This window comes from Schistocerca nitens, chromosome 2, assembly GCF_023898315.1.
Source record: "Schistocerca nitens isolate TAMUIC-IGC-003100 chromosome 2, iqSchNite1.1, whole genome shotgun sequence".
In the NCBI taxonomy this organism is placed as follows: domain Eukaryota; kingdom Metazoa; phylum Arthropoda; class Insecta; order Orthoptera; family Acrididae; genus Schistocerca; species Schistocerca nitens.
In genome coordinates, this window is record NC_064615.1 from 170,796,963 (window position 1) to 170,821,811 (window position 24,849).

General features: G+C 42.2%; 1 protein-coding gene across 1 annotated transcript in view; it reads right to left on the reverse strand.

Moving 5' to 3' along the window:
* Positions 1–24,849, reverse strand: part of LOC126234903 (neuroligin-3-like) — a 443,765-nt gene that overhangs the window by 77,926 nt on the left and 340,990 nt on the right. Inside the window, exon 12 of the mRNA XM_049943642.1 lies at positions 8,868–9,061. Within this exon, the coding sequence (XP_049799599.1) occupies positions 8,868–9,061 (194 nt within the window). The remainder of the gene's footprint in view (positions 1–8,867; positions 9,062–24,849) is intronic.

Consider the following 24,849-nt stretch of genomic DNA (forward strand, 5'->3'; position numbering starts at 1 on the left):
AATGAACACTCAATTACTACAGTATATGTTAAATTTGATGTTTAGAGAGAACACGTCTTTTAAAAATAATTAGTATTCATTTCAGCTCTCGTCATAGTATTCATGAAGTAATACTGTTCATTCAAGCTTTCAAGGACAACAAACTCGAAAACAAACATTTCCGTTAACACTTCTCTACCCAGAAATAATTAGAAAAAGTGAGTGTAGCACTATTCTGTATGTTATCGAATTACCTCCTGAACAATCGATATCCAAACGACACATTGTTTGTTTCGAATATCACCGCATGCGCAATACATTCACTCACCCAACCACTCGAATGTTTCACAACAATAGTACAGTAGTATGTTAGTGCAGTATAGTTTTCTCTTGAACACGCTGATTATCGTGATATAGTCCTTGAATGCACAGTAAAATGTATGTGTTCATAGTTAACGCCACAATTTGGCACACACTTCTCCACGCGGTCAGACCAAAAAAATATGCTTGAAAAACTCCGAAAGTAATTACTGTCAAAACTGAAGTTACTCCATAACGCAACAAATAAATACGACAGTACAAGTAAATATACTATTCGATGCTACATGTAAGTAAACTGGTACCTTAAACTGGTAACACAGTGAACATACAAATCTGAGTTCAATCTCTTATTTTTTTCTTCAGTATGAATAAATAGTTATTTACACGAATGATATTACATCTAATTATGATTGAACATTTGATTAACTCTGAAATAGAAAGAAACTTATTTTAGATTCCTGCACGCTTATGTCTGCGCGAAACAACTGCACTCTGAATGGAAGGAATAAGGCTGACTTGTAGACTGTCAATGTAACAAGTATGTAAGTCTTCCGGTATCCCTAGAGTAATCACACTGTCAAAAATATTTCATTAGTATAGATTGTCTTTTTGCCTATTCAACCACAGGAACATTCTTTACTTACACTTTTATGGTTAATCGTACTGGACACTGGAGAGAACAAGGAAAGGGAACTGAAACCAGCAGAGAGGGATCACAGTGTTTCTGATACAAAACGCACATTCGTACAGCTGAGCCACAGCCGCAACTTGTGAGAGAAACTGAAAAACATACCTGGACTCGATTCTTGCGAATTTCACGTCACCTGCTACTGACAGAGGCATCTGCAACCAAGATTGCTACGCACACAATGACTAGACCAGGATAATAAATTAAGCTACTATGCTAATAGTTACTCGAGGCAAAAGACCTCTCTTGTTAGTCTCAATCTTTTCCTCGATAAATGCAAATGAAATGTCGCATATATTACAACGAATTCCATTTACAGAAATGGGGATTTCACGGAATTTTTCCATCAAGAACAGTCTAAATTTTTTGACACAGCCGTTGTTATGCGTCGTTTTGTTACAACATACTTAAAATCAGCTAGCTCCGTTCGTGGTATACAGTAAACAAGCACTTAAGAGAATTCCAATTTAAAGACTACAAGAACTTTCACCAAGAACATTTTAAACATCATTGCCGACCCACAACTTTTATTACCGCTAACTATTTACAAACGCTCATAGACAATGACACGTGCCAATGGCAATGTGTTTAACTTACGAAGCAGCATATTGATGTCCGTAATGTACAAAATAAACAAGTGTAAATACCGTTTGTCGAAATATACAAATTTTATTTTATATTCGGTTAGTAACTGAAGACTACGAGCAAAGGGGAATCAGATGGATAGGGATTGACTAATATTTTAGTATTATTAACCAAACTATGTAGTAATTTTACACTGGCGAGTTAAAGGTTACGACATTTTTTGGCCTTACTGATAGATTACAGCGGACAACAGAGAAAGCTGTACAAATTAGCCTTCGTATAGCAGAATTTGGCAGTCAGTCGCCGTTTTATCCGTGGACTGCACAGGGATGTGCTATTTTCAAGACCCTACAAAGTGGACGTACATCTATGATATGTTAAAGTCCCCTGTTCAGAGCAACCGACTCTTTGAAAGGCTGATACAAGTTATAAACATGACCGGCTTTAATATACAAGTACCTCTGGAACGTTATCTGAAATTGAGACGCTACACAGCAAAGGTTCATTACGTCAACAGATGCACGCCAAAATCTTTCGAACACCATGTTCCTCGGTTGAACTAGCATTAACCGGAATTTTGCGTGCCTCGTAAAGCAATGATTTCCCACTTTCTATTGTCATCCGATTAAATCTAAAAGTGCCCCGCAATAGCCGTAATCGTTACATTAAAAGAAATGATTAACATTTCTCCTTCGATTTTCGCTCCCAGAAAGAAACAAAGAAATTCGTCTTACTTTGACAGAAAGGGGAAGAAAATTAGGCTTTAACGTCCCGTCGATGACGGGATCATTGTAGATGGAGCTGAAGCGCAGATGGGGAAGTACGCCGGCCGCGTCCTTTTACAAACAACAATCCTGTCATTCGCACTAATTTATTAAAGAAAAGCACAGGTAACTTGAATCCAAGTGGCAATTGGAGTTCACTTCCTTATAGTGGTTGGTTGGTTTTGGGGAAGGAGACCAGACAGCGTGGTCATCGGTCTCATCGGATTAGGGAAGGATGGGGAAGGAAGTCGGCCGTGCCCTTTCAGAGGAACCATCCCGGCATTTGCCTGGAGTGATTTAGGGAAATCACGGAAAACCTAAATCAGGATGACCCGACGCGGGATTGAACCGTCGTCCTCCCGAATACGAGTCCAGTGTCTAACCACTGCGCCACCTCGCTCGGTGCTTATAGTGGTGCGCACATTAAAAGCATTGAGACGCGTTCAGTAGCAAGGGGAAGTGTACCTCGTGATACATCAGCCAATGGCGGCATTCTGTCGCGTCTGTGTAGAACACTTAGCGCTGCGGTGTCATGTTGTTTTACGTATGGGGAATGTACTTCGCCACTTTAGTGCTCATTGTGGGTAGCATAAAACACATACCACAGTTATTATTTTAACATCCAGTTTTTTACTATGATAAGAAAAATTCCATATTTTGCAACTTAATGTTTATTTTGTTTCTAACCAAACATGTTTTACTTATGCTAGCCATCATCAGTGTTCTTTAGTATAACGAAAATTATTTACTTATACATACATAATTTGCTATGAGATCTACAGTGCTTCCTGACCATCATATAAATTACTATGCAGGCGTTCGTTTTCTATGTAGTGTACAAGTTAATGGACAGGAAGTTTTGCACGGGCATGACTTAAAAGTTGCGCGCTGGTGGGAATATGGGATGAACATAAAGGGCACTCGGAAAGGTCCCATTCTAGCACTGGGTTTGAGTACCATTCAAGCTGCCGCAGAGCGCAACACCCTTGTTTTTGCCGAGCCCTGGGGAAGGGCCGAGGCAGTGTATTTACTGCGCGCAGTCCACTGCGGGGGCGTCAGGTGCTCCTGATGGCCAATACATTTGGACCGCAGCTGTTTCCCCGCCTGGAAACAATGTGTGCTCCACCATTACGAAGTAAACAATCTTTCCGCGAGCACTGTAGAGCGTCCAGAGCCAACATTGCCATTGAATTCACACGGCCAGGGTGATGGTTTTAATGCAGACCGGTCCCTTCATAGCCTACCAGAGCCCGGCATAATCGGTCTCTCTGACCACTCCAAGCATTAGCAGAAATCAAAAGAATGCGTTTTAGGATATGCACCGACAACGAAAAGAGACTTCCTTTTCTGTCCTCTAGTTTGTCCTTATTCGGTAAAATGATGAACTGGGAGTTAAGAAATCCATACTATTACGGGTCCTAGAACCAAAACCATGAATTCTAGAATAGATATTCTAGAATTTATGGTTTTCATAAAATCTAACGCACCAAATTATTATAAAGTGAAGAAGCAATATGGCACCCGTAAGGGCAGCTGCTTTCCTAATATTTTGTGGCTTCATGTAGGTTAAAAGTAACCATTCATTAATACTTCTGTCAACGTATGTCACTTTATAAAGTCTTACATCTTACATGGCTCTCTTCAGAATTTTTAACACTTCTCCACATTTTTGATGAGTTTTAAATTGCATTACGTCTATTACAATTACGGTAGGGGTGAAACGCATACCAACACGTCGGAAACGAACATGGATGTGAAACACACAAATTATCCAAGTATGACGGAAGTGAAAAGGGTGACTGCCCTCTTGTTTGTCCTTATTCGATAAAATGATGAACTGGGAGTTAAGAAATCCATACTATTACGGGGTCCTAGAACCAAAACCATGAATTCTAGAATAGATATTCTAGAATATATGGTTTTCATAAAATCTAACGCACCAAATTATTATAAAGTGAAGAAGCAATATGGCACCCGTAAGGGCAGCTGCTTTCCTAATATTTTGTGGCTTCATGTAGGTTAAAAGTAACCATTCATTAATACTTCTGTCAACGTATGTCACTTTATAAAGTCTTACATCTTACATGGCTCTCTTCAGAATTTTTAACACTTCTCCACATTTTTGATGAGTTTTAAATTGCATTACGTCTATTACAACTACGGTAGGGGTGAAACGCATACCAACACGTCGGAAACGAACATGGATGTGAAACACACAAATTATCCAAGTATGACGGAAGTGAAAAGGGTGAATACGAATTAAATTCAACAACAGACTGGGAGATTATTACAAACAAAATGTAATGTAAACATGTAAAATGATATTGTGACTGTTAATAGTGTTGCTGAAGCATTCTTTATTGCGGATTCATAACGAAGTAGCAAGTCATTTACACACATCGCGAAGCTACATTTAAACATCGTGACTGAATCAGCCACTCAAGGCAGCGTAGTTGTATATGACTTCATCTTGATAATATTATAAAAAATAATTTTAGGTGGCAAATAATGTTTTTCTACTATCTGTTGTATGTAACTATAGAGCACCCTGAAAATGTGTGGTGTATCTCTTGTTGGCGAATTCAGCGTAAGCCATCCTACAGTGTACAAAAAATAGTGTTGGGCTCTATGAAACACAGTGAAAGTAAATTAACAACAATTGGCAGAGCTCAAGCGATTTTGTAGAGCTGCTTGTGATGCTATAAGAAACGAAATCGTCATTGCTAACGCACTATGCACAAATCTGACATTTCCAGAATCACTGTAAGAATGAACTTGCATACCATGCTCACAGTTGAATTTTATGAGGGAAGAGGTGCGTGGGGAACCGTAGCCTAGTTAAATAAACCTAGGCTCTTCTCAAAAAGTGTGTCGAGTGAATACTACCTGCATTGTTGACGAATGACGTCTGAGAACGATAAACAAAGTACTCCAGGGTGCGACAAAAGAGTACAGTGACAACAAAGTTTCGACACATAAGTTCATGAATTATCTGCCAAGATGAATCGAGACACTTAGAAGTCAAGGGCTATAGTCGACAAATTTTTAATTTCAGAGGTAAGTGTAGATTTCAGTAGTTAGAGCAGACATATATCTCCGTGGCCAAGCTATACATGTAACAATCAGTCTGGTGTTGACATTTAGTGGCTGAACGGAAAACTGCTAAGACACAATCACATTCCCTTTGGAAGGCCAAGGGTGTAAGTGCATTTATATCTCTTGGCTACCAAGTGATTTCAAACAGCCCTTGGTTTTTCTGGCCGAGTCTTCAATACAAGATATTTAATTTAAAATTATTATTTTGGTTCTTCGTAATTGGTTCTACATGATTTACTGCTATCATTTTACTCTTTACACAATTGGTTGATGTTATAGATGATTTTAATCTATTAAAAATAAGTGCACATCTGTGGCAAATGTGTGAACTCTAAAAAGAGTTTTGCGCGTAAAATACTGTACCATCTGTTAAAGAGAGTTACTATAGATTTGTGTTTAATAGAGCCTTCAATCTGGGATTCCACACACCTTGTACTAACACTTGTGTAACGTGTGAGAGTTTGAAAAACTTGATAGCTGATGGACACCCAAAAATGTTCAGACCCTGACGCCTGAAAGGGAATTACATTTGCTTAAGGACAGGCAACTATAGAGGAAAATACAGGGCAAAAATTGTTCAGACTATGACAGTTAGGAAGTAGCAGTATATTTTCAAAATATCCACGGGTGTACTGCCGGTCTACAGTGTCCAACGGGCACAATATTTCGGCGATCATACATGTCGCCATCATCAGGTGAACTGACGGACTGAGCTCCTGTGAACGTGCCGGCACGGAGATCCGTACACTATGGCTGCTCAGGTGGAACTGGGTTCGGTCGCGGCGGCGGCGGATTTAAATACCCTCCGCCCGCGGCGCGCTCACTCCGCCGTCCGCGCCCCGCGCCACGGTCGCGCGGTGGAACAGATTGCGACGGCGTCTGAGATGACGTCGGTGTGATGGCTCCGTCCGCCGTGGTCGTCACAACTATACATTTGCTCGATTTACTCCGCGGGCGGAGGGTATTTAAATCCGCCGCCGCCGCGACCGAACCCAGTTCCACCTGAGCAGCCATAGTGTACGGATCTCCGTGCCGGCACGTTCACAGGAGCTCAGTCCGTCAGTTCACCTGATGATGGCGACATGTATGATCGCCGAAATATTGTGCCCGTTGGACACTGTAGACCGGCAGTACACCCGTGGATATTTTGATTATCAAATACGCCGGGAGAAACTCAAGAATCACAGCAATATATTTTGGCAGAGGATGTTCCCTACATCTATGCTTTCTTGCAGCAGAGCGTGTTATGCAAGACAATTCTGGAACTAGAATTTTTGTACACACCGTGTAGTCTCTGGGCTTGCAGCAATCTCTATGTGGTATGAGAGTAAAGCTGCTCGTTGGTGCCAAGATATTGGTTCATGTCTTTTACACTATGTAACGGAACTGCCCACATCAGTTAAACACATCAAAACTTTAATTGACAACTCTGGGGGTCGAAATGAAAGTACATAAATTGTAAAGTTCTGGTATTAACTTATCCAGAATACACACACTGAAATTGTAGCTCACAAATTCATGACATCTTGTCATTCGTGTGTGGAATGTGACCAAGATTTTGTAATTATTGAGAATGGTACCAGGAAAATCCTTGGATTCTTGTACCTGATGAGTGGGCACTGCTCAATTCCCAGGCCAGAAGGAAACTCAAGGTAGTCCAGGTCACTGACAATGATTTAATTACGTGGAATGGATTCAGTGATTATCTATCCCAAGACCTCAGTTAAAGTTTTGAGGAAAATGCAGTGGCCGCATTTTCTACAGAAGTCATCCTTCGCCTTGTTTTAGAAAGAATCTCTCAGTGAAGAGCTAGAAAATTTTTAAAATGTTAGAAACAAGGAAGCATATCATTGCGGCACAAATATCAGTGCTTTCCGTGCTCCAGAATTGAATAATGGATAACGTAAGTTAAAATATCTGAAGTACAGAGACCTACGGACTCTACTTCCCTTTGTGCCACCAGCATAGGACGAATTTTATCAGAAACTTCCACACCGTGAAAGTGCAAGGACACAGAAGCCCAGTTAATCATAATCATGAAGAAGCTGATGGTTATTCAGAAAATGAACAGACTTTGAGTCATGTTCAACTCAAGTAACAAGTTACTGCCTGCCATTAAAGTGCTCATATTAATGTCACTATGATCCATGATTCTGAATTAGTAATAAAAAATTACTGACAAAATTCTGGAAAAGACAGGCAGTACATCTTCAAAAGTGTGAAAATAATTACTTTTTGCTTAAGCTGTTAATGGAATTTTTTGGAATGTCTCAACTTGGAACATAATTTACTCAAAACTAAAGTCTTGTTACTTATACCCCTTGGCTTCTAAGGGTCTCAACTGCAAACGGTGAAATTATGTAAAACACAAAAATAACATAATGCTTTGCAAACTGAAAGTTCATTACACTCAATCCATAACAAATGCGTAGTACCAGACGCTACTGGAGAGTTGCTCAGTTTTGAATGAGAACATAAAAACATATTTCTGACTAATTCGACAAGGACATGGCAGTGCTAATTAAAAAGACAAGCAGCCTGAAATATAACATGTGTCACGTTATATAACATGTACTTACACTGAGGTACGTAAAATCCTTACTACCGAATGTCTGCCCCTGTAGCTGAGTGGTCAGCGAAGTATCTACGCTCGATTCTCGGCGCTGTGTTTTCTGTAGCGGAAGGAATAGAGTGTGGTACATTGCGCCTAACGAAGACAACCGAAGATCTACTTCAAGCTACAACCGTGAAAACAGTATGCTAACCCTATCTGCCCCATTTGTGACGTGACCTCTTTGGTTGAGGATGCCGAACGATCGGTTTGTAGCGTGTGGTCCACGCGGTTTCATCGAGTAGTTATTATAACGCTGCTGAATACTTTTGAATCACCACAGTGTTATTTTGCTAGAAATTTAGTCTTTTGTTTCAGTATCGAATCCTACAATCGAAAGCCTGGGACATTAGTTCTAATACGTAATGGAAACGAATTTCGTATCTTAATCATTCGGTCTAAGCCTCTGCAGCGTTGCAGATATGACGTGAAAAACGGAAGAACCTTGGAGCCCCGAAAAGAGCGATGCATCAATCATAGAGAGAAAAATAATGGGGTAGTGGAAAGGTCCTCATGGGCCCCACACGAGGCACAATGTAAATGTCAAGTGCGATCGTAATGCTTCGGACTGAGCGACGGCACACGCCAGATGCACGCACACAGTGGGTAGTGTTAGGCCAGTCAGCCCTGCTCCGGTAGGCGGTACGACGGGGCGCTGACGAGCAGGCAGCGGCGACCCGCGGGCGTCGGCGCTTGGTGCGGGGGCCCGCGTCAGACGGCCGTGTCCAGCCGGCATCAGACGCGCATCTCGTCGATGGCGGCGGCGGGCACGCGCAGCGCGGGCTGCGGGTGGTGGTGCGGGTGGTGCTGGTGCGGGTGGTGCTGGTGCTGGTGGTGGTGCGGCGCCGCCAGCAGCGGCTGCGCCTCGGGCGGACTCTTGCTGCGCGGGGGCGGCGGCGGCCGCGGCACCGACAGGTGCATCGTCGCAGACCCGTTGGGCGGCGACGCCGACGACACCGACTCGCCGGTGGGCAGCGGCGCCACGTTATTGCCCATTTGCGTGATATGTTGGCCGCCCTGCAAAACAATACGAGATATTATACACTACTGGCCATTAAAATCGCCACACCACGAAGAAATGCATCTGACAAACGGGTATTCATTGGACAAATATATTATACTAGAACTAACATGTGATTACATTTTCACACAATTTGGGTGCATAGATCCTGAGAAATCAATACCCAGAACAACAACCTCTGGCCGTAACAGCGGCCTTGATACGCCTGGGCATTGAGTCAGAGCTTGGATGGCGTGTACAGGTACAGCTGCCCATGCAGTTTCAACACGATACCACAGTTCATCAGGAGTAGTTACTGGCGTATTGTGACGAGCCACTCGCTCGGCCACCATTGACCAGACGTTTTCAATTGGTGAGAGGTCTGGAGAATGTGCTGGCCAGGGCAAAAGTCGAACATTTCCTGTATCCAGAAAGGCCCTTACAGGACCTACAACATGCGGTCGTGCATTATCCTGCTCAAATGTATGATTTCGCACGGATCGAATGAAGGGTAGAGCCACGGGTCGTAACACATCAGAAATGTAACGTCCACTGTTCAAAGTGCCGTCAATGCGAACAAGAGGTGACCGAGAAGTGTAACCAATGGCACCCCATACCATCACGACGGGTGATGCGCCAGTATAGCGATGACGAATACACGGTTCCAATACGCGTTCACCGCGATGTCGCCAAACATGTATGCGACCATCATGATGCTGTAATCATAACCTGGATGCATCCGAAAAAATTACGTTTTACCATTCGTGCACCCAGGTTCGTCATTGAGTACACCATCGCAGGCGCTCCTGTCTGTGATGCAGAGTCAAGGGTAACCGCAGCCATTGTCTCCGAGCTGATAGTCCATGCTGCTGCAAACGTCGTCGAACTGTTTGTGCAGATGGTTGTTGTATTGCAAACGTCCCTATCTGTTGACTCGGGAATCGAGACGTGGCTGCACGAACCGTTATAGCCATGCAGATAAGATGCCTGTCATCTCGACTGCTAGTGATACGAGGCCATTGTGTTCCGGCACGGAGTTCCGTATTACCCTCCTGAACCCACCCATTCAATATTCTACTAATAGTCATTGCATCTCGACCAACGCGAGCAGCAATGTCGCGATACGATAAACCGCAATACCGGTAGGCTACAATCCGACCTGTATCAAAGTCGGAAAAGTGATGGTACGCATTTCTCCTCCTTACACGAGGCATCACAACAACGTTTCACCAGGCAACGCCGGTCAACTGCTGTTTGTGTATGAGAAATCGGTTGGCAACTTTCCTCATGTCAGCACGCTGTAGGTGTCGCCACCGCCGCCAGCCTTGTGTGAATGCTCTGAAAAGCTAATCCTTTGCATATCACAGCATCGTTCTCCTGTGGGTTAAATTTCGCGTCTGTAGCACGTCGTCTTCGTGGTGTAGCAAATTTTAATGGCCAGAAGTGTATTTTCATGTAACTATCTGCGCTATATTTACATACGTACTCCCCAAGCCAACATAGGATGCGTGGTGAAGTGTATCCTGTACCGCTATTAGTCGTTTCTATTCTCGTTCCACAGCGTGAGAAAAACGACTGTGTATATACCTCCGTATGGGCCCTAATTTCTCGTATCTTTTATGCGAAATATACACTCCTGGAAATTGAAATAAGAACACCGTGAATTCATTGTCCCAGGAAGGGGAAACTTTATTGACACATTCCTGGGGTCAGATACATCACATGATCACACTGACAGAACCACAGGCACATAGACACAGGCAACAGAGCATGCACAATGTCGGCACTAGTACAGTGTATATCCACCTTTCGCAGCAATGCAGGCTGCTATTCTCCCATGGAGACGATCGTAGAGATGCTGGATGTAGTCCTGTGGAACGGCTTGCCATGCCATTTCCACCTGGCGCCTCAGTTGGACCAGCGTTCGTGCTGGACGTGCAGACCGCGTGAGACGACGCTTCATCCAGTCCCAAACATGCTCAATGGGGGACAGATCCGGAGATCTTGCTGGCCAGGGTAGTTGACTTACACCTTCTAGAGCACGTTGGGTGGCACGGGATACATGCGGACGTGCATTGTCCTGTTGGAACAGTAAGTTCCCTTGCCGGTCTAGGAATGGTAGAACGATGGGTTCGATGACGGTTTGGATGTACCGTGCACTATTCAGTGTCCCCTCGACGATCACCAGTGGTGTACGGCCAGTGTAGGAGATCGCTCCCCACACCATGATGCCGGGTGTTGGCCCTGTGTGCCTCGGTCGTATGCAGTCCTGATTGTGGCGCTCACCTGCACGGCGCCAAACACGCATACGACCATCATTGGCACCAAGGCAGAAGCGACTCTCATCGCTGAAGACGACACGTCTCCATTCGTCCCTCCATTCACGCCTGTCGCGACACCACTGGAGGCGGGCTGCACGATGTTGGGGCGTGAGCGGAAGACGGCCTAACGGTGTGCGGGACCGTAGCCCAGCTTCATGGAGACGGTTGCGAATGGTCCTCGCTGATACCCCAGGAGCAACAGTGTCCCTAATTTGCTGGGAAGTGGCGGTGCGGTCCCCTACGGCACTGCGTAGGATCCTACGGTCTTGGCGTGCATCCGTGCGTCGCTGCGGTCCGGTACCAGGTCGACGGGCACGTGCACCTTCCGCCGACCACTGGCGACAACATCGATGTACTGTGGAGACCTCACGCCCCACGTGTTGAGCAATTCGGCGGTACGTCCACCCGGCCTCCCGCATGCCCACTATACGCCCTCGCTCAAAGTCCGTCAACTGCACATACCGTTCACGTCCACGCTGTCGCGGCATGCTACCAGTGTTAAAGACTGCGATGGAGCTCCGTATGCCACGGCAAACTGGCTGACACTGACGGCGGCGGTGCACAAATGCTGCGCAGCTAGCGCCATTCGACGGCCAACACCGCGGTTCCTGGTGTGTCCGCTGTGCCGTGCGTGTGATCATTGCTTGTACAGCCCTTTCGCAGTGTCCGGAGCAAGTATGGTGGGTCTGACACACCGGTGTCAATGTGTTCTATTTTCCATTTCCAGGAGTGTACTTCCATAAAGCAAGCCAAGTGTGCGCGACTTGAGGTGCACTACAGTCCGTTATCAACTATGGAATTTGACTGCTCCCGCCACCAACACACGAATGGAAGCTTGGCGTTGTCGGCACTCACTGTAGTGCCGCTTCCGCTGCGCAAAGCACTGTGCCTGCCAAATCTCAGTCAACCGTTGCACATTTATTTACCCGTGACGTGAACACTGTCGAAGAAGGAACATAATGAAACACGATAGATACACAGAGTGAGTCACCTAACATTACCGGTGGATATATTTCGTAAACCACACCAAATACTGACGTATCGATTCCACAGACCGAACGTGAGGAGAGGGGCTAGTGTAATTGGTTAATACAGACCATAAAAAATGCACGGAATTATGTCTTTTAACACAAACCTACGTTTTTTTTAAATGGAACCCTGTTAGTTTTGTTAGCACATCTGAACATATAAACAAATACGTAATCACTGACGTTTGTTGCATTGTCAAATGTTAACTACATCCGGAGATATTGAAACCTAAAATTGACGCTTGAGTACCACTCCTCCGCTGTTCGATCGTGTGTATCGGAGAGCACCGAATTACGTAGGGATCCAAAGGGAACGGTGATGGACCTTAGGTACAGAAGAGACTGGAACAGCACATTACGTCCACATGCTAACACCTTTTTATTGGTCTTTTTCACTGACGCACATGTACATTACCATGAGGGGTGAGGTACACGTACATACGTGGTTTCCGTTTTCAATTACGGAGTGGAATAGAGTGTGTCCCGACATGTCAGGCCAATAGATGTTCAATGTGGTGGCCATCATTTGCTGCACACAATTGTAATCTCTGGCGTAATGAATGTCGTACACGCCGCAGTACATCTGGTGTAATGTCGCCGCAGGCTGCCATAATACGTTGTTTCATATCCTCTGGGGTTGTAGGCACATCACGGTACACATTCTCCTTTAACGTACCCCACAGAAAGAAGTCCAGAGGTGTAAGATCAGGAGAACGGGCTGGCCAATTTATGCGTCCTCCACGTCCTATGAAACGCTCGTCGAACATCCTGTGAAGGGTCAGCCTAGTGTTAATTGCGGAATGTGCAGGTGCACCATCATGCTGATACCACATACGTCGACGCGTTTCCAGTGGGACATTTTCGAGCAACGTTGGCAGATCATTCTGTAGAAACGCGATGTACGTTGCAGCTCTTTGGGCCCCTGCAATGAAGTGAGGACCAATGAGGTGGTCGCCAATGATTCCGCACCATACATTTACAGTCCACGGTCGCTGTCGCTCTACCTGTCTGAGCCAGCGAGGATTGTCCACGGATCAGTAATGCATGTTCCGTAGATTCACTGCCCCGTGGTTTGTGAAACCCGCTTCATCGGTAAACAGGTAGAACTGCAACGCATTCTCTGTTAATGCCTATTGACAGAATTGCACTCGACGATTAAAATCATCACCATGTAATTGCTGATGTAGCGACACATGAAACGGGTGAAAGCGGTGACGATGCAGTATGCGCATGACACTACTTTGACTCAGTCCACCGGCTCTCGCATTGTCCCGTGTACTCGTGTGTGGGTTCATGGCAACAGCAGCTAACACACCAACTGCACCCGCTTCTCCTTTGACGGGCCTGTTACGGACCCGTTTGCGTGCTACGACCATACCTGTTGCATACAGTTGGCGGTAGATGTTTTGCAATGTGCGGCACGTTCGATGCTCTCTGTCCGGGTAGCGTTCTGCATACACCCTGCAGGCTTCAGCTGCATTTCGTCGACACTCGCCATAGATGAGTATCATCTCCGCCTTTTCAGAGTTCGAATACACCATGGTCACAGTTCCTACAACACTACACTATCACAGACGTCTGGTAACACGGTGTACTACAGTTGGTCTGCGTGCGGAGACGAATGCAGAATAACAATAGCAGCAGGCGCTACATACGGACACTGCGACAGCTAGACCAAACCACAACAGTGCACTACAGCCACATTCGTAAACACGGTCGTCATCGTAAACATGTCCCTACAGATGCTGCTCGCAGACCGTGGCCCGTGTTTGTTACAACACGCAACTGAACGTCGGAGGTTTCAAGCGTGAACTTTGGGTTACAATATTTCCGGAGGTAATTAACATTTCATAATGCAACAAACGGCACTGATTACGTTCAGATGTGCTAACAAAACTAACGTGGTTCCATTTAAAAAAACATAGATTTGTGTTAAACATACTTCCGTGCATTTTTGTATGGTTTGTATTAAACAATTACACTAGCCCCTCTCCTCACGTTCCGTCTGTGGAATCGGTTCGTCAGTATTTGATGTGGTTTACGAAATATATCCAGCGGTAACGTTAGGTGACTCACCCTGAATATACCACAAAAGTTTCATAATTTTTACGGGAGTTTTGTAGGAGATGGAGACTTCAAGTTTAATACTTTTCACGAGTTAAGCCTTTCACTGCCACTGAGATGTGTATGTGCCACGATAGCTAATCAGAGAAAAATGGGGATTTGCTGTGTGTTGTTGCTACATATCACTGTCCCACGGGGCATGAGAAGCTAACTAATATTTTTGCAGAATTCTTATAGCCTGCAACTGTGGATTGTGCTGTCTTCAAGTTTCACTGTTAACCCTCTTTTCCATTCCTTTCCGTAATAGCGCGTAGAATTAGCTGGCGCCTGCAGATAGGCAAACAAATGAACAGGTTTGCAAAGAGGGCAGCTGTCGCGTTTTCTCGGCCAATGCACGTCAATAAAAATCACAAGCACTGACGTTTTCCACGGCACAAATAATGCCACACTGACCACCTGAAATTTCCGTTAAAAAGTTAAAGAAATTGTCTATCCACTGGCGTGAGTATGTTTTCTGTATACCTTCTAGTTTTTGGCAACCTGCTTTGGAAAGCTCACAGGTACTTATGAGCAATTATATGACGTAATCGTAGCTACACAGATATGCGTTCAACGTTATATAATTATATGACATAATAGTTCTTACTCAAACACATGTAAAACAGAATTACTTCCAATTTCAGAACAAGTATTATAGTCAATCTGATGGTCTCACTATGGGTACACTTAGTCCTACATCATCTGAAATTCTTATGAACAGTTTCTAACAGATTTTCTCACAGAAAAAGCAACTCAGTTGTAAAATTATGGACCAGTTCAGATATTTGGATGATGGATCATGTTCTGGACCGGTACCCCTAGGCAATACGGTGCATTACTGCAACATCTAAATTCGCAACACAAGAAAATTCACTTCACAATGCGGCTGTGAGGCTTTTCTGTAAATTTTTTGTGCTTTAATATAGATATTAGCACAAGAAGGCACTTATTTAGCATTTACAGATAAAACGCAGCTACAGATACGGTAATCCCTGCAAGCTCTCAGAGCCAAACAGCCACAAACATGCAGGTTTCCATTCGATGGTCAATCGCCTCGTATCTCTTCCATTATCTGAATCAGCATTTCAAAGAGAACTACAGACCATCGAACACACCGCTTCCAACTGTCTTTGACCTGATTGATAATGCACTATGAAAAAATAAAACGCGTAGAATTACGCCAGTTCAGCACGCTGGCCAAGAGCAGTCAGTCAGCAGTTGTTGAAAAAAAACCACCTATTGCGACATTTCAGCTAGCATTGCAAAAAAGTTAAAGTCTCGCCATTATAGACTATTTTATAACACCAACGGCACATCAAAGTTTTTAACCAACAGTAAAGACAAATTCCAACACTTGGCACAGAGTGGGGTGTATGAAACCACATGCACGGTTTACTGGGAACTCAGGCTGATATGTGGCAGTTACTTTATCTGAATACGAAAGATGGGGATAAAGGAAGAAAGATTCAACCTTTGCTGGTCATCTTTTAAGCGAAAACCATTCATATTACGTATAACAAGAAGTTTTACACTCTGTTGAGAAAAACAGAAAGATGATCCTGCCGGAAGTACTAGAAATCAACAAAGACATGACACAGAGGGCAGCTTAGTATTAAATTATTAGACTATGTTTTCCTTTTCCCCTTTCCTAAATTAAGTTTTCGTTGGAAATATTACATTAAAATCGTATATTCATCTTATTTTTCATCAGCTGTTAAGTGCATCTTCAGATAAAAGCTTTGTTTCCCCCTTTTTAGGGTTCCGTGTCTCAATTGGTAAGAACGGAACCTGGATCGCTTCGTTGTTCCTATGTCTGTCTGTCCGTCTGCCAAACTGTTAAAAACACTTTTCCACAGAAACAGGTACACGTATCGCGTTGAAATTTATGTCACATACTAAAGTCTACCGTCCCTTGGACTGAAGTTTCTAAGCTAATCTAATCAAAAGGTACGGCCATTTATGTCACATATTTTAATACTCGCAAACTCACTCACCAAAACCTATAGGGTACTTCCTGTTGGCCTGGAATCATGAAGTTTGGCAAAAAGCAAGGTTTCGCAACACAGCCAAAGGAAAAATCCGGAAACTAAATTCGAAATTACATCACACGAAAAGAAATTTTTTCCCATCCGTCTGTTAAGACCCCTTTTTCTCAGGAGCGGGTAGACATATAAAGTTGAAACGTATGCCACTTACTAAGGTCTATACTCCCTTGCCAGTATAAGTAACGCTAGCCTCTAATACGTTTAAGTGCAAAAGTGTGAGATGTGTTCTGCCCAAAAGCAAGCATGAAAAACAGCTTCTTCTATGTCCCTGTCTAACGATTCGTATACAGTATAGATCTCTATGCTAGATATACATTCCTCCCGTTACCTTTAAAATACGTACTTTTTATTCTTTCTTACGGGTAATACAAATACGGTGAATACCATCGAATATAACCAAAAAACATATCGTTTTTTTTCTCTTGACGGCATGGACGTACATACTGTGTGTGACACATCTCGATAAATGTTATATGGCACTTAGTTCAACAAGTTTCCCTAATAATGAATGAAATAAACATTATGTTCTGTACAACTAATCTGCTATTTTGAGGCAAGAGATTATGATATGTTTTTCACAATGAACAGGGATTTCTACCATAAAGTTGACACGGTATGTGTAAGACACAAAGTAATATTTCACTCCGTGTCTGAATGGTATTTTTTTTATGTACTCTGGAAACATTTTGCTCCTTGCCACGACTGAAACGTACTGCAGACCTTACACACAACACATCGGGACTAATAGTCACACCAAGCAATTTGGAACAAAGTCAGGTGTTCATCTACTGCATGTTTCCTAGATGTTAGATCTCGTTTCTTTTTTCTTTAACCTGTCTATCTGACAAGATTCTTTGTCTTCTGAGATTAAAGACAAGAGATTCTTCTTCACAAACAATCAGTGGCAGCACTCACACTTCAGAACAAATACTGCTGCTTTACTACTTGACACGCATTTAATAAGAGATGCTTGGTACAAAAATACTATTCAAAAGTCAACCAGGGAATCCATCATAGGACACTGCACTCGTTACGTAAAAATATATCTATATTACAAAACAGCTAACACAGTTCATTGTTCATAGGCAGTTCCAGGTTACCAATGTAATGAGACTGACCAGTACATTGCTACTATTTAGTGAACAGCTCTATATATCCCATAAATTTAAAATCCAATCCAATAAGGAGCCATCATCAGTTTCAAATTTTTACTAGTATTGTATAGTTTGACTAAAATAAATAAACTGGTTATGTCACATAGAGACTAAGTGTTTAAATAGGAATATAATATTATACAATCACTTAAAACAGTTTGTCATTTGTTGCATTTACTCTTGAAGTCACTGACATTAAAAGTGTTATTTAGAGACTCTCGAACTAACTTCAGAAACGACTGTCGCTAAGTGCCTCTTTTGTTAATGCCGAAAATATCTTATCTGTTGAGGTTTGCTTCTGGCTGGGAGGAACTTAATGACATGTCCTGCTGAGACCTCTATGTTTGATCTTGTTGCTGTACACATTTGCTGGAAATATTGTACTTTGAATTGTGAAGTATATGTACTGATGAATCAATTCAAACACTGATTAGTTCTACAAATGATAAAATAAACTCAACAAACTTCTGCTATACTTAAGGATAAACCATACCACAAGACACTGTGCCAACACCAAAATGAAACCATAATGGATGTTGTCAAACAAGGTAAGTCAATGTAATTACTTGTAATATTCATGTTCAAATCAAGAGAGGAGTTCTAACCATCTTTTTGATTCAGCTTTTATGGAGATGAAAAACAATGATGGAAAACAATTCAATGTGAAAAAAGCAAGTTTTCAAGTAACATTATAACATTCAATTTTATTGATTTTCAAAGAGAGGTAAAGGTTAGAATATCGTGGCGCTCAGCTCAGATTCTTGTGATATGCGTATTAACTGAATGAAAATATTAATACTATTGGGACAAAAAGACACAATGCATTTTAAGAAAGGATGTATGACTAGATGACAATAGCAACAGATGTACAAGAGCATGTGAAGTTAAATAAAATTTTAAGTATCACTGTACTGTTAAATATACTAATTTACTGACATTATCGATAGTTGGTGTGTGAAGAACAAAAATATATGTTGCGATAGAAAATCTATGAAATGAGAGGATAGAAGTGGCTGAACCGGTGGATGAGAGGATTTCAAATGTGGAAAAAATGTTGGTAGTGATAAATCAGTTTATAAAAGAGAGAAAATTACACAATCAGAGCAAACTCAATTCAAAGAATTGATGTTGATAAATGATGAATTATCAATGGTCATGGGACAATCAATTATTGTAAATCTTGAATGGGAAATGTTGTCAAGTGATAGTCATAATCTTGGGAAAAGATACAGGATTCTGAAGTAACATTACAGTCCATAGAAACAAGAGTGATGGAAGTGAAATCTAAATTGAGCAGTATAATTAAACAAGTAAGAGGAGTATGAAGAGCAGATAGAAAAGAAGATAAATTTAACTTTGAGAGTCTTAATGCTGAAGGTAAACATGTAACTGAACTATAATCTATTTTAATGGCTGAAACTAACCCTGTAGTTAATTTTCAAAACTGTCATGTAACTGATGTAATTAGTACAGAGAACATAGTTAATATCAATGATGATGTAAATGCAGTTGAAGATGTTGATAGAGAGATAAAATATCGTCTTAGCCTGAAAACGTTTGTGTGTTTCCTGAGAGTAAAAGCAGGGTATATGAATTGTCAGTAGCAAATGAATTTTCTACATTAGGTAGAATAAGTTATTTATATAGACCAAAACTTTGTAACAACCAATCTGTTTGGAAAAACTACCAGAATTTCGAAAAACACTGAAGCTTAATTGGTGGGTGTAGCATCTGAATGTATTTTTCAACCAGTTTAAAGGTAAACTGAAAGAATTGAGTGTTAATGCAGCAAATTATGTCAATCAATTTGACAGCGAAATGGGAAGGATACCACATGATAGACTATTTAAAGGGCTAAGAAACCACAGGACAAATTAGTAAGTCTCAGGATTTTGAACATCTGACACCATTTTACATTGTCAAACGCTTTTTCAGGTAGAAAAATATAATGATCGTGTCTTGACTTTCCTTGTCTTATCTACGCTACGAACAGCAACTTCAGTACTACCTTTTTTGAGCTTTTTCCTTTCCTAAAGCCAAACTGATGTTCATGTAACACGTCCTCAGGTCTCCTTCTTCTTGGTCAACATCAACTCACAGCGTCCAGTCTGAAAGCTAACTAAAGCTCCCACCCGTTACAGAGTGTATTTAAAGCAAACCTGATTTGCATCCTTACAGCGGCGCTATTAGCGTCACTCCTGTGCGAATAGCGCAAAATCTGAATAGACATTATGTTTCAGTTGTAGAAAGAAGCGTACCGAATTCCGGTTATGTCCCACAACTTCTTTGTGTTGCTATTTTTTTTACCGTTAATGTATATTCTCAAGCGTAAACTAGTTACCCCTGCAAATCGGTTAATTCCAACGCACCCAAACATTTGGAGAACTTTTGAGCAAAGACACGGTAGGTGCTGTGTCACTGGCGATAGATTTTAAACACTAGAACTTTTTAGCCTCTTAACAGAGTTTTGAAGACCTGGTCAAGGAATATATCCCTCCGGTGAGATTCATCTTACGGAAGGTACCAAATTTTAAAAACTACGCTATTACTATTACTACTAATAATAATAATAAACTGAAGAATATCATCTCGCACAAAATATCTATACCGAAATGTGCATTTCCAACAACACTAACATGAGAGATTCCAAATCTGCCATTCAATCTGAAGATGTTTACATTTCAGGAATAACAACTCTGAAAAAGAAAACAAACACTGAACAAATCATCGAAAATTAATGAAAATTACCCTTGGGTCAAAATGCATAAGCTATAACTTTCGGCTAAGAAGCAAGCAATCGATCAAACAGTACATAGATATTCACAGTGAATTAGCAATCGCAAAATAATTCTTATGTTGCAGCATTTTCGAAAGAATAAACCCAGACTGACCAGGAAAGTACTTGGGCTCGAACAAACGGATCTGTATGAACGTTCTGTTACAGGACCATTATGTACCTCTGAATGTGCTGGTGGGTGTCGTTTTTCTGCAAAACTCTTCCGTCATTCTCTAGATATCACCTTAGATGTAATTGTAGACGCCATACGCAATGCAGCAATCTTAACTCTACATGTAAATGCGGAATGTCAATAAAATGCTCCGAGCAATACGAATGACTGCAAAACGCACAGTGAAGAAATGCAAGTTGATCGCATGGCGTATTTGCACATTCTATAATATCAGTGTTTAACGCCATGTCAGTGACACTTGGAGTTGTTCACTGGTTCACCAATATCGCAGCCAGCGTTCTGCCACGCGTAACGAAGCATTGGTCTGTATACTCCCGCAGATAACTGATTGTAAATGACACAACGCATATTCATGATAAAGAATCTGTAGTGCAATTTCGGCTGCATATTACTGGAACGTAGTTTAATGAAGTCTGTTATTCTCTTCGCATACATTTTATATTGCCTGAAGAAATACACATCCAGAAGTTGTGCATATTTTGTAGTTTTAGGCAGAATGATTTTTAAATCTATATGTTTTCCGCCAGATGCTTCCAGTAATACTCGTTCATCCTTATGTCCAGACCAGGAGTCAGGAAGTACTAAAGACTTTCTCGACAAAGTGGATTCAAAACTGACAGAAAAAACGTCTTCAGATGTTGTTTCGTCATCTTCCCACTCACACTTGCATCGATGACAACATTTGGAGGGCACCGCGTTTCTATTTCCCTTGACACGCGGGGTCCAAACTTTCCACTGCAAATATAAAGTTTCTCTGCCAATCGTCCGTCCATTGATACAGCAAGATCGATCGTGTAACTATGTGTTGCACAGTTAACTGATTGCAACATCGCGACAGTGTTTCTCTCCCCTTTCATGGATAGTGTTCTGTCACAAGAAAGTTCACAGTTGAACTGACTCTGATCACAGTTCCATACAGAACTAATATCGATGTTTTCTCTCGTGATATGCTCATTGACGTCAGCAACAAAGTTTGAGCTCTTTCAATCAGCTCTTCTTCGTCATCCTTATCTTTTCGTGCTTGGAGCATAGTGATAGAGCGTGATGTTATCCTATACTCATTTTTCAAATTAGTAATAAATCCTAGTGAAGCTGTAAAGTTTGTACACCCAAGATTTCTGGCTACGTCCAATGCCCAATGTTGTACATGCCAATAATGAACGGCGGAACCGCATTCTCGCGCTTCATCGAATTTCGTCATTACACGCTCCTTGATGGTCTTGAACAGCAGTGTACGATTTCCTTTGAAAACTGTATTTCCTACTCTTTTCTTTGCCACGTAATTTAGTATGTTTTTAATATTGCTTTTAGACTTCAATTGACGGTATCTTTTCACAATCTTGTCGTTTGTGTCGAAACCTCTTACGTAATAATCATCGTACAAGTTCTCCAGTGTGTTGTCATCAAACGCCGTGATGATACTTGCAACTTTAACCTTCATCTTGGGAGACGGTTGGTATTCACTGTCACTGCTTCCATCGCCTCTTCCTGCACTTGCCGCAGCACTACCGCTGGCAATTTGTTCGTCATTATCATCCCTATCATCATCATTATGTGTTAGTGTTACAACAGTATCTGTTTCTAACTTATGCTCATATTTCTGCACTATAATAGATACCAGAAAACATGCGAATGATTCGTCTTCTACACCAATACCATCTTCACGAAGAAGGGTTCTTCGTAACTTCACCTCAACCAATCGCAATACATTAGCAGGATTGATTACCAATCGCCGAGCCGTATGACGCTTCAATACACAAATAATGTCACAAAACGCAACTTCAGAGGCACACTGCACCGTCCCTACTGGTCCCGACTGGCATACCGGCAGGTCAGTGTGCAATGCGGCATGGCGTACGCAGAGGCCTCTAACGGACGACTGCAGAGTTTTGCAGATGCAGGAGTATCATTAGTGCAATAAGACACCTTTACATTACTTCTCACACGATTTTGGTGAATTTGTGTTTGTTCGATCCCAAGTACTTTCCTGGTGAGTAACGTCGCAAGTATTTAAAGTGTATGGGACCAAAAGAAAGAAAAACATACAAATCACGAAATGGATCGGACAATAAAAAATTATCTAAAACTGGCAGGGGTAGGAGAAGAGTTAAAATCATTCGATCTGAAGTACTTAAATGAAAAGTTGATCAGGAGAAAAAGCGTAGTAGTTTACAAATCTATACACCCCTAAATGCGATAAAAGCAGGAAATGAAAACTCAGTTGGTCAATCACGTATGTATTTGACCCAATAAACTTAATGTTTTTTACCAACTATTCATTTTGAGCGCTTGCTACCATCTAGGCTGTTAAGGCTGTTGTTGTATTAATTACTTTATCTTCCCCCTACGATTGGAACGGTACCATATCGTTACGTCATTCGCGTAACACAGATAAGCCGTTTCTTCATCGTAGCTTCCCCATAACCACAAGCGGCAAGATACACTAACAAATTAGGGTAGGGATGTGAAGTTTTACCCGCAGGATTTAGCTAGTGTACAAATTTTCAGAGCTGCTAATTCGAAGGAGATAAAAGAATTAAATTCCAGCACAAATCGGTAACTGACTAGTAGAGAACTGTCAGTTAATCGTTATTGAAATTCGCCCGGTTGGCCGTGCGGTCTAACGCACGGCTTTCCGGGCGGGAAGGAGCGCCTGGTCCCCGGCACGAATCTACCCGGCGGATTTGCTTCGAGGTCCGGTGAACCGGCCACTCTGTGGATGGTTTTTAGTCGGTTTTTCATCAGCCTCGGCGAATCCGGGCTGGTTCCCCTCATTCCGCCTCAGTTACACTATGTCGGCGATTGCTGCGCAAACAAGTTCTGCACGTACGCGTACACCACCATTGCTCTACTACGCAAACATTGGGGTTACACTCGTCCGGTGTGAGACGCTCCCTGGGGGGTCCACCGGGGGCCGAACCGCACGATAACCCTGGGTTCGGTGTGGGGCGGCAGAAGGGTGAAGTGGACTACGGTAGCCGTCGTGGGGTTGTGGACCACTGCGGCTGCGGCGGGGATGGAGCCTCTCCGTCGTTTTTAGGTCCCCGGTTAAGTGGCTCCGGAAAGGCTCAAAACCATGAAAAGTTCAATTTTTACTTTTTTGCGTTTTCTGAATCTGCAGACTATTACCTTTTAATAGATATATAATTTATTCAATTCCGAAGACTACAACTATTTTTAAATTTTTTTTGAAATGTGTTCTACATGGGCGTGACCCACTGTGGCGCTGTTAAACTGCTGTCAAATGGTGTTGTTATTAACGTCCGTGTTCATCAGGTACATTTTAGTGATGTCAGATAAAGTATGTGTTGTGGCTAACCTGTGATGGTTCAATATATATCGCTGGTGTGGATTGTCGATTGTTTCATGTTTATTTACTCTGTCGTTATCTCGAAAATATTCGTAATTAATTCTGTTTCTTGAGTCTCTGTTTTGTTGAAGTATAATAATGAGTAAAAATAAAGTTATTAGAAATCCTCTGAAGGCTTTTAAGAAAAGGAGAAATGTTGGAAAGCCAAAGGTATGTGTTATTACTGTAAACAATAAAGACGATAACCAAGTGAGTGAACCTAACCTCTCAAGTACACCTGCCCATAACAGTCAAAGTGGGAAAGAAAATACTTCACAGAAGAAGCTTGGTTCAATGAGTGAAAACTATGAATGTTTTATGGGCGAATCGGATGTGAATTAAATATTTGATATGTCGGTTCTCAAAGGAATTTTTTCAAACTGTGTAAGATGTATTCATTGTAGTGAAGTTGGTCTGGAACTCTCCATAATAAAGCACGTAGGACTTGCTAGTGAAATACAACTGAAATGTGATAAGTGTTCATACATGACCACCTTTTGGAACAGTGTTGCAGTAACTGCAACTGAAGAAAATGGTAGCAAAATCTACGAACACAACAACGAGCGATGCTTGCTTTAGACAAGGAACGCCTTCGGGCTGCAGACAGGGCTGTAAAGAGTCTAGAAATACAAGCAAGAGTAAACAGGAGGAGGAACAAGAGGAAGCTGGAGGAGGAGTTTGCAGAGGATGAAGATAATCCATCCTATGGACCCGGAATGCACTAAAAAGTTATTCCAATCTTTGTCGCTCGATTCCCAAAACTTTTATTTTCTCATACTAATTACATGTTTTCTAAGGATCTTCCAAACATATTTGTTTCAAACTTTCAGTAAATG